This window comes from Electrophorus electricus, chromosome 20, assembly GCF_041902795.1.
Source record: "Electrophorus electricus isolate QZ-2024a chromosome 20, ASM4190279v1, whole genome shotgun sequence".
Classification (NCBI taxonomy): domain Eukaryota; kingdom Metazoa; phylum Chordata; class Actinopteri; order Gymnotiformes; family Gymnotidae; genus Electrophorus; species Electrophorus electricus.
Window position 1 is genome coordinate 18,562,501 of NC_137516.1, and position 10,576 is coordinate 18,573,076.

The following is a 10,576-nucleotide window of genomic DNA, read 5'->3' on the forward strand; positions in this document are numbered from 1 at the left end:
CCTTCATTCATTCGTTCGCTGGCGTGAGTCTGGAGGCATTTAAAAGTTTTATCCACAACCTCCGAGGCCAATTAAGAGTGGAAGTGACATAAAAAGGAAATGGGCAGTCTGATCCGGACGGAACAGAGGCAGCAGGGATACAGGGCCTGTCCAGGGTTTGTGTCGAGGCCGGCGTGTTTGGCTTCTGTCTGGGCTGGCAGCTGGATCTCCAGCATGGCTTCTCTAACGCCACGCTGTGCTCCCAAATATCACAACTGTTTTCTCTCTGATGTCTTCACTAATCTGTCTAACCCCCTCTTCTCTCTCTCTCTCTCTCTCTCTCTCTCTCTCTCTCTCTCTCTCTCTCTCTCTCTCTCTTTCTCTCTCTCTCTCCTTCTCTCTCTCTCTCTCTCTCTCTCTTTCTCTCTCTCTCTCTCTCCCTCTCTCTCTCACTCTCTCAAAAGGAATACAAATATATTTTATATCTTTGTAAATACACCCACTGTAGCCTCTCACACACACACACACACACACACACTCTTTAATACATTTATGTGATGACGTACACATACAGTTAAATATTATATATACATGGCTTTGGTTTAAGATACCCCCAATTTGGTTGTTTTCTTTAAGAGTTTACGCTGATATTTTAACCTATTCAGCAATTTCTCATTAACACACACGCAACATGTTGGATTTAAAAAGCATTGTGTGCGTGTTTGTGCGTGTGTAGTGAGTTCATATAACATACCTTAATTTCTTCTCATATCTTCTTCAAAACATAGAGTGTAGTTTTTTCTTGCCTGTATATGTTTACTGCTCATGCTGTACTTCTCATCTCTGGACTTCCAGGGTCTCTGGTGATGCCCGTTCTCTGTTTCCAGGTTATGGGCATGAAGTTTGTACATAGTGTCTTTTAATCAGATGAAAATTGCTTCTCTGCTGAATAATTTATAACATTTCACTTTATTAACTGAAAAAATGTCATTGATACGGTTATTAATTGATTCATTTTGGTGAGTTTTGTCTGTCTGTGTTTTGAGTTGTGGATTTGAGAGGCTGTAGTGGACTGTATTGTGAAGGTGATGTTTTCTGTGTGTGTGTGTGGGCTGCTACTCAGATGTTCTGTGTGCTGACAGTAGTCTGGATGTCTGAGATTAGTGGGAATAGAAGATCAAAGCTTTTTGAACATCAGGAAATTCACCCAGTTCTGTTCTCTCTCTCTCTCTCTCTCTCTCTCTCTCTCTCTCTCTCTCTCTCTCTCTCTCTCTCTCTCTCTCTCAGACATCCCAGGATGCACATCCGGACAGACCTTCTGGATGCTCACCTGTACTGCCTTAAGAAATGTGTGGTTGACTTTTTAGTCGCCAACAAGTAAGTGTGGGAATTTCCCCCCATGATTTATGACTCTGACACCTCTCTCTCTCTCTCTCTCTCTCTCCCCATCGCTCTTTCTCTCTCCCTCTCTCTCTCTCTCTCTCTCTCTCTCCCCATCGCCCTCTCTCTCTTTCTCTCTCCCTCTCTCTCTCTCTCTCTCTCTCTCTCTCCCCCCTCTCTCCCCATCACCCTCTCTCTCTCTCTCTCTCTCTCTCTCCCTCCCTCCCTCTCTCTCTCTCTCCCCCCCTCTCTCTCTCTCTCCATCACCCTCTCTCTCTCTCTCTCTCCCTCTCTTTCTCTCTCCCTCTCTTTCTCTCTCCCTCTCTTTCTCTCCCCCCCCGATAAAGCCTAATTTCACAGTATTATTAAAAGTAGTCAACATGCTTCTAGTACGTCTTAGCTTGATGTGTGCGCGCGCACATTGGTTACTGAGTTACGTCTCAAAGCTGGTTACCTGTGAGTACCGTAGGGCTTTTGGAGTGGTGGGGGGTGAGTGTGTGTGTCGTATGAACACATGGGGCTTCTTTGTTCTGTTCTAATTTCTTTTACCAGGTTGGGGACCCTTGAACTTTGGCCTTGAGTAAAAACCAGTAAATAAGTGAATAAATGAAGTGAATAAGTGTTCCTCTCTTCTGCTGCTTCGTCCAGTAACCAGTCAGCTCTTCAGTCTGTAGCTGTGTGGAGTCTCACTGTGCAGTTCACATTCTCTCCCTCTCTCTCTCTCTCTCTCTCTCTCTCTCTGTCTCTCATATCCCCCATACCTCTCTCTCTCATCCCTCTCTCATTCTCTCATCTCTTTCTCTCCCTCTCTTTTTCACCATCTCTCTCATCCCTCATTCTCTCTCTCTCACCCTTGGCTCTGTTTAGCCTTTATTTCATTCTGTCACTGATATAAATATCATTTCCAATAATCTCACTTCTTTCTCCATCACTGGCCTTTCCTTCTTCTCATCCAATTCTCTCTCACACACACACACACACACGCACACACACAAGTGAGTGTGTGTGTGTGTGTGTGTGTCCACCCTTACAGCATGTTTTTTAACATGTTCTCTACTACGCTGACTCCCGTGCGGCACACGTGCCGGTCCGCCCTGGTTTTCTGTATTCTGATATGAGGCCTGTGGACGCGCAGGTGCATCTCGTCCCTGCGGGGGGAGCTGGTTCCGTACCTGGTGCGTAAGCAGTTCTCCAAAGCCACAACCCCTGGGAGCAATGGTGAACACACGGATCAGAACCTGAAGAGATCCGACGCCAACGCTGGCCTGGGTAAGAGCCCACCACACCGCCAACGCGTTTACTTAAAATTTACATAATTTTACATAATTTGCATAATTTTGCTTTAAATATCCTGTGTGAACCTGTGTGAGGAAAATCTCACATAAACAACTCAGGGTTGTCAGGGCAACAGCTGACAGACATTTTAACTACATTTATTTTATAAATTGTAATTGTGTTGTAATTTTCTAACTGACAGTAATTCTGTCTGACACACACACACACACACACACACACCGTTCCACAGAGCTCCTTATCTCGTCCAGAGATGATGGTCTTCTGCAGCTGGCCGAGGAGCGTTCCTGCTGGAATGATCACCATGGCGACATGAGCGAGGCCTACCATGGAGGAAGGCTGAGGTGCTACGCACACATCATGGAGAAGGGCATGTGTTACCGTGCCAACACGCTGGCGGCCTATGTCGAGGCAAATCGCGTGGTGAGTGTTGACACACACCCCTCACCCACTACAGAGACGTCTACACACGCGGGGTGTGGGTGGTTTTTATATATACATACATACGTACGTACATACATACATACATACATACATACACGTTGTTTTTAGTTTTATATCTGTGTGTGTGTGTGTTTTTAAATAAAACTTATTTTAAGCCACACCTTTCTGTGTAGTGTATAAATAGAAACTCTGTACAGATAATTGATAATGGTATAAGACTTGAAATAGTGTGTATTATTACACTTCTGTGTGTGTGTGTGTGTGTGTGTGTGTGTGTGTGGTCTGTGCTGTCTGACCTGGGTTTGTGTGTCTCAGGCTCCTAAGCTGTTTGACGAGTCTCCTGTTCACCCATCTGCTGTCGTCTCTGAGCGCAGCCTGGTGAGAGTCCCACTATGTCCTCCTGCTGCTCGTACACGTGTGTTTGGGTGGGTGGGTGTGTACACTCGTGTGCATATGTGTGTGCTTCACTACTTCACTACCCAGATCGCTCTGTAACTCTTGTAGGTTTGGTAACGTGGGGTATGTGTGTGTCCCTCTTAGGTCGGAGGTGACAGTATCATCGGGCCGTTCACTAACATAGCAGACAAGACGTCCATCAAGCGCTCCAACATCGGCGCCTACACCGTAGTGAAGGAGAAGGTGAAGATAAGCAACTCCATCATCATGAACGGCGTCACCATCGAAGAAGGGTATGTGAAACGCGTGGTCCCTCCCAGCCTGTGACCTGTGACCTCTGACCTCCTTCATATGTAGGTAGAGCCAGAAAGTAACTGGTATAGTGTTGTTTCAGATCCACAGGTGTGTGTGTGTGTGTGTGTGAGTGTGAGTGTGTGTGAGTGTGTGTGTGTGAGTGTGAGTGAGTGAGTGAGTGTGTGTGAGTGTGAGTGTGTGTGTGTGTGTGTGTGTGTGTGTGTGTGTGTGTGTGTGTGTGTGTGTGTGTGTGTGTGTGTGTGTGTGAACATGGGACTGTGTTGTCACCCAGCTGAAGGTGCTCACTGACCCTGAACAGCCACGATGCCACAAACGCGTGAGACATGATGAATGGAGATGTAATGGTTCTCAGACAGACGATCGCTGTCCTGCCCGGGGGACACGTCTCCTCTCCGCCTCACTCCCCTCACACACCCCTCCCCTCACTCCCCTCAATCCTCTCTCCCCCCTCCCCTTGGTTTGTTCTTTTCTGCTTCGGGAGAAATGTTTTTTTCGTCTTAAGAGACATCAGCATTCGCCATTCCCAAACTACTCACTGAATGGACACCGCCAGAGTGGAGGAGTTTGATGAGGGTGTAGGGCGTAGATGAGGATGGAGGGGTTTGGTGAGGGTGTAGGGCATAGATGAGGATGTAGGATCTTGATGAGGGTGTAGGGTGTAGATGAGGATGGAGGGGTTTGATGAGGGTGTATGGCGTAGATGAGGATGTAGGATCTTGATGAGGGTGTAGGGGTTTGATGAGGGTGTAGGGTCTTGATATGGGTGTATGGCGTAGATGAGGATGTAGGATCTTGATGAGGGTGTAGGGGTTTGATGAGGGTGTAGGGTCTTGATGAGGGTGTAGGGCGTAGATGAGGATGTAGGGTCTTGATGAGGGTGTAGGGGTTTGATGAGGGTGTAGGGTCTTGATGAGGGTGTAGGGTCTTGATGAGGGTGTAGGGCGTAGATGAGGATTTAGGGTCTTGATGAGGGTGTAGGGGTTTGATGAGGGTGTAGGGGTTTGATGAGGGTGTAGGGCGTAGATGAGGGTGTAGGGCGTAGATGAGGATGTAGGGTCTTGATGAGGGTGTAGGGCGTAGATGAGGATGTAGGGTCTTGATGAGGGTGTAGGGCGTAGATGAGGATTTAGGGTCTTGATGAGGGTGTAGGGGTTTGATGAGGGTGTAGGGCGTAGATGAGGGTGTAGGGCGTAGATGAGGATGTAGGGTCTTGATGAGGGTGTAGGAGTTTGATGAGGGTGTAGGGTCTTGATGAGGGTGTAGAGCGTAGATGAGGATGTAGGGTCTTGATGAGGGTGTAGGGCGTAGATGAGGGTGTAGGGCGTAGATGAGGGTGTAGGGGTTTGATGAGGGTGTAGGGTCTTGTCTCTGCTTCACACCCTGGAGCTGCCACAGGCCCCCACCCTCCTGAATTAGTGCTCACACGGAAGAGAGAAGTCCAAAATAAAAAGACTGGAAATGTTTTCTGGAGTGATGGGAACCAGTTCTGGAGAGGATTACTGAGGGCACTTCCACTCAGGGCTTTTGTTTGCGCGTAGGAGTGCTTGTTAACGGGGGGTCACCCTGAGGAGGAACACGGTGTCAGTAATTAGTGGTCGTCCCACAGAACTACTTTGGTGGTCTCTGTTTAGATCTGCACTCCTTGTAATCTCCCATCAGTGTCCACCCCCTACATCCCTCTCTCCCTCCCTCTCTCCCCCTCCCTCCCTCCCTCCCTCTCTCTCTCTCCCTCTCTCTCTCTCTCCATCCCTCTCTCTCTCTCTCCCTCCCTCTCTCTCTCTCCCTCTCTCTCTCTCTCCCCCTCCCTCCCTCCCTCCCTCCCTCCCTCCCTCTCTCTCTCTCTCCCTCTCTCTCTCTCTCCATCCCTCTCTCTCTCTCTCCCTCCCTCTCTCTCTCTCTCTCTTTCTCTTCTTCAGATCATTTCATTTATAGTGCTTTATTAGCATTTTGCCAAGCTGTACAATAGTAAAGTGATATTATAAAAAGAATTGGAAAACAAGTAAAAATATTGTAATTGAACCAAAACAAATCCAAACATAATTACATAATTAACTGAATGAACCACAGACCTCTGTGCCAGTGTAGCATGTCCACATAGATGTCCATCAGGGACCAGTGTCTTAAATCTCACACAGAAAACTGGACACACACTTCATTTTCTGGGTTTGTGGAAGAATTTCTCTCTCAATAATGGTTATTCTGGTTTGGTATCAGCCCCAGTGAACTGTCTGTATTTGTTTCTCTCTGTTTGTCTCTCTGTTTGTCTCTCTGTCTCAGTCTCTGTTTGTCTCTCATAAGGGCTAAATAATGTCATTATTGATCTTAATCAATCATGCAGGTCTAATAATGGTACAGAAGACTGTAATATGAAAATACTCTGTAAAATCACTACTTATAAATATATGTGTGTGCTTTCACTAATCTGTCCAGTTTCAGACAGGTATGTTTGCCATGGGAATTTTGAATCACAGCATGTCCCATGCAGACACTGCAGTCATAATTATTTCGGGACGTCTCGCGTCGTCCTACACCTGTGTTGCTCCGGACTCGAGCGGTCCTGCTCGATCTCTGACTCCACAGTCCGGGGCAGCCCCAGAGTCCATAACTGTGTGGCGCTTGCATTGGGCTTTAGTACGTGTGCTCATGGCAAGCAGAGTGCCCCCTGCAGGGCGGAGGACATTACCGTCTGAGTCGGGTGGTGAGCGTGTCTCTCCCTGGGTGGGTGTGTGTGGGTGGGGGGTGGGGGGTGGGGGTGGGGGTGGGGGGTCGGGGTGTGTGTGTGCGTGCGCGAGAGACTCAGCTAAACACGTCCCTGAGCAAACACTGCTCCATGGTGCCAGGGTGATCCTGGGAAAATATTATTCTTTCTGTGGTGTAAACAGGGAACATCTCAGAGCTCTGTGCGTGTCTGTGTGTGTGTGTGTATGTGTGTGTGTGTGTGTGTGTGTGTGTGTGTGTGTGCACGTGCGCGCACGTGTTGGAACTTGCTCAGTTCAAAGCCTTATCCTGTGAACACTGAGCTCTCTCTAACGCATTCACAAATATTCAGTGTTGTGCTGTTGTGTGCAATAAAGACTGCTAACTCCTTCAGCACACACACACAAACACACACACACACACACACACACTGTGTGTACAGTGTAAGCACTGATACAGTGTAATTGCTAGTGTAGTTTTTATAAAGGCTGTTGGTCATGGGTGGACTACGGTCTATTTTATAAAAATACAATAATCTTGGTATTGCGCTTATTGATTGTTACATCGTGTGTGTGTGTGTGTGTGTGTGTGTGTGTGTGTGTGTGTGTGTGTGTGTACATGTATCAGCAAGTGCACAGATTAAAGCTCTGCTCTGTCTGTACTGGTCTGTCTGTCCTCTCTGCAGGTGTAACATCCAGGGCAGTGTCATCTGTAACGGCGCTGTAATCTCACGCGGTGCTGACCTCAAATACTGCCTGGTGGGAAGCTGCCAGCATATAGAACCAGAGGGTGAGTTCATGCGTGCACATACGCACTCACACACACGCACTCACATGCACTCACACACACACACGCACTCACACACATATTCACACACACACGCACTCACACACACATTCACACACACACACACACGTGCACTCACGCGCACTCACACACACGCACTCACACACGCACTCACACACGCGCACTCACACACACACACACACGCACTCACACACGCGCACTCACACACACACACACACACACATGCACACACACATGCACTCACACACACACACACATGCGCGCACGCACTCACACACGCACATGCACTCACACACGCACATGCACTCACACACACACATGCACTCACACACACACATGCACTCTCACACACACAAATGCACACACACACATGCACACACGTGTGTGTGCGGGCGTATGTGTGTGTGCGGGCGTACGTGTGTGCGGGTGCGTGCGTACGTGTGTGTTCGTGCATGGGTACGTGTGTGCAGGCGCGTGTGTGCGTGCATGCGTGCATACGTGTGTGTGCGTGCGTATGTGTGCATGCGCGTGTGTGTGTGAGCATTTCTTGTGTTTTAATCGGTTTTAATGGTGTATTAAAATCTAAGCTTGTGTACAATTGAGCTTTATTTTTTAATATTCTTAATCTCTTCAGTCTTAGCTCACAACATGAGGTTGGTGCGCGCGTATGTGTGTGTGTGTGTGTGTGTGGCTGCAGGCTCTTGTATTCCGGGTGGTCCGGGTGGTCCGTGTTTGGTCTCTAACCTCTCCATCAATGACGGTGCCTAAGGCAGCCTTAAGTTGTCCAGAGGCTGCCTGGCTAATTGACTGAACGACAGGGTGTTTCATTGCTTCACCAACCCCCAACCCCACACACACACATACACACACACGCCGCCTTTCCATAGTCACTGGAGAGCTGGACTTGATTAGTCAGCTATAACTTCCTAAAAGACTTGGGCTCATTGAAGTGCCCCCCCCAACACACAAACACACACAGCCTACAGAGCAACAAGTAACCGCAATTTAGAGTTATCCGTGAAAACCAAGAACAGAGGTTAATGTAACCCATTATTAAAAAAACCCAAAACAAACTCAAATGAGAAACACGGCATGACAACCTCAGGCCATGATACCCACGCCTGCAACAACTTCACAGGCAAAATAAAACGCTTTAGTTCAAAAGCGAAGAAACCAACTCATCAAAGTGTCAAATCACAGTGTGTGTTTTTGATGTGCCTGAGCTCCTCAAGCAAAGCCTTCTGTCTGGCGTTTGATGTCGAAGGAGCCCTCTGTGCTGGGTCACGTCCACCGTCTGCTAACGTGATGTCACCTCCCAGCATTGTCTCAAAGCTCAGAGAGACATGAGAACTGCACAGGAAGCCCACAAAACTCCTGCATGAAATGTCTCCTGTACCTGTTCTTAGCTGTAGGTGTTTTCCACTAAATTTTTTTTCAATCTTATCGAGTGCGTAAAGTTCCATGTGGAGGTCTTTTTTGTTTGCAGTGGTGCTCTGGATGTTCTCAACACCGCTCTGACCCATAAGCCTGTGTGTTGTGGGGCTGGGACAGGCACCCCACCTCGGTTGTCTCCTGCGGTCAGCGGATCAGCCGCACCTCGGAACGTCCTGAGCCCTCGCACTCCTGCGTGCGGGGTGTGTGCCATGTCTCCCATCCCGCCCTTTACGAGACTCGTTCCCAGCAGCGAGAGAAATGCATCTCGACTGTTTCCCCAGTCAGGAACTAGAGTTCCAAACATGCGTGCGTGTGTGTGTGTGTCAGGAGACCACCCAGGCACCGCATGTCTTGTTGGCAGGTGATGGAGCACCACAGGTGGTGCTGAGGTGGATGACATACAACACCATCCCTCAGACTGTCGAACTGTCAGTTTGTCATTCTCCTTCGCTCGCTCTCTCTATCCCATTTTTCTGCTGTGACATTTTCCTCGTGGTTCTCACATCTCTCTCTCTCTCTCTCTATCTCTCTCTCTCTCTCTCTCTCTCTCTCTCTCTCTCTCTCTCCTCTCTCCCTCTCTCTCTCTCTCCCTCTCTCCCCGATGGACCAGTGCGTCTGCGGTACCGGTCCCATTTTCTCGTCTGTGTTGCAGGATATAGCCGAGATAAACCATGCAGGCGTGTGAGGCTTAGACTACCAAAGATGAGTTTCTTTCTGTTTGAAAGCACACGAATATGAGAACATGAGTCAAAATTTCAGGTCACCTTAACTAACTGACCCTGGAAAACATGGAAACGTTTTTGTTTGTTTTTTTTGTTGTTTTTTTAAAATCGATGTTTGCGTATTTGGCTGGTACACGGCCAGCAGGCCGGTCACCGGTAACGGCTCATCCCAGATCGCTCGCCTGCCCCTGATATGGGCAGACGAGTGCCAGCTCTGTCTGAACCTTCTTGTTCTCTTTTCTACAGCTGAAAGAACCAATGATGTCATCGTTGGATCAGACCAGCTTATGGAGATCTAGTCCAGGCCCTCGGGGAGGACGGTTCACAGACTATAGGCCCTCGCTCCCCTGTGAACACTTCCATGAAGACTTGTATGGTTTTTTACAGAATGAGACATAATAAACACAAATGTATTTATCTCAGCTGTCAGTGGCATGGGTTTTCATAGTGCTTTGTATTCATTCCTGAATTGTTTGTTTTTAAACATTTAAAGGTACAATAAGCACATTTTGTAAGAGTGAATTTAACACTAATCTAGTGGCAGTCACAAATGCTAAAAGGATGTCCTTTATTCCGCGTGAGCTCTAGTCCAGAAAATGTGAAACGTATCTGGTAGTGATGGATGTGCTATAATGGCTGTCTGTAGAATGCTGTTTGATGTTTGTTCTAGTGGTGTTTTTTAGATTAGTGTTTGTTGGTGGTGTTTGACCAGAAGTCCTTTGCATGTCCACCATGAGAGAGAGTGCAGACCCTGCTGTTAGGGGAATGGATAACCACAATAGGGCTAACTTTATTTGTGCACAGCAGAGGACCACCCAGTGAGACCCTACATGCTGGTGCTCCTTCTCTCTCTCTCTCCCTCTCTCCCTCTCTCTCTCTCTCTCTCTCTCTCTCTCTCTCTCCATAGAGAAGTACTCTTGAAAGATTTTTCTCTCTTAGCTCTCAAAGATTCATGACATTCCACAGTTCGTACGTCTCCTAAATCACCGGCCTGGCGTTCCAGTTCCTCAGTCACGGAGGACGCGCGGCCCTCCGGAAGGTTCTGGGCCGGTGATTTATCTCTCGCTGCTCGCGCCGTTTCCACCGCTAGTCCGAGCCGTTTAGCGTCG

At 48.2% G+C, this 10,576-nt stretch overlaps 1 protein-coding gene across 1 annotated transcript in view; it reads left to right on the forward strand.

The window, feature by feature from the left end:
• eif2b3 (eukaryotic translation initiation factor 2B, subunit 3 gamma) overlaps positions 1 to 9,889 on the forward strand; it is a 34,575-nt gene extending 24,686 nt beyond the window's left edge. The window contains exons 6-12 of the mRNA XM_027030261.3: positions 1,267 to 1,356; positions 2,495 to 2,628; positions 2,885 to 3,075; positions 3,412 to 3,474; positions 3,637 to 3,785; positions 7,190 to 7,293; positions 9,714 to 9,889. Coding sequence (XP_026886062.3) covers positions 1,267 to 1,356; positions 2,495 to 2,628; positions 2,885 to 3,075; positions 3,412 to 3,474; positions 3,637 to 3,785; positions 7,190 to 7,293; positions 9,714 to 9,766 — 784 coding nt within the window. The 3' untranslated portion in view covers positions 9,767 to 9,889. The remainder of the gene's footprint in view (positions 1 to 1,266; positions 1,357 to 2,494; positions 2,629 to 2,884; positions 3,076 to 3,411; positions 3,475 to 3,636; positions 3,786 to 7,189; positions 7,294 to 9,713) is intronic.
• The last annotated feature ends 687 nt before the right edge of the window (positions 9,890 to 10,576 follow it).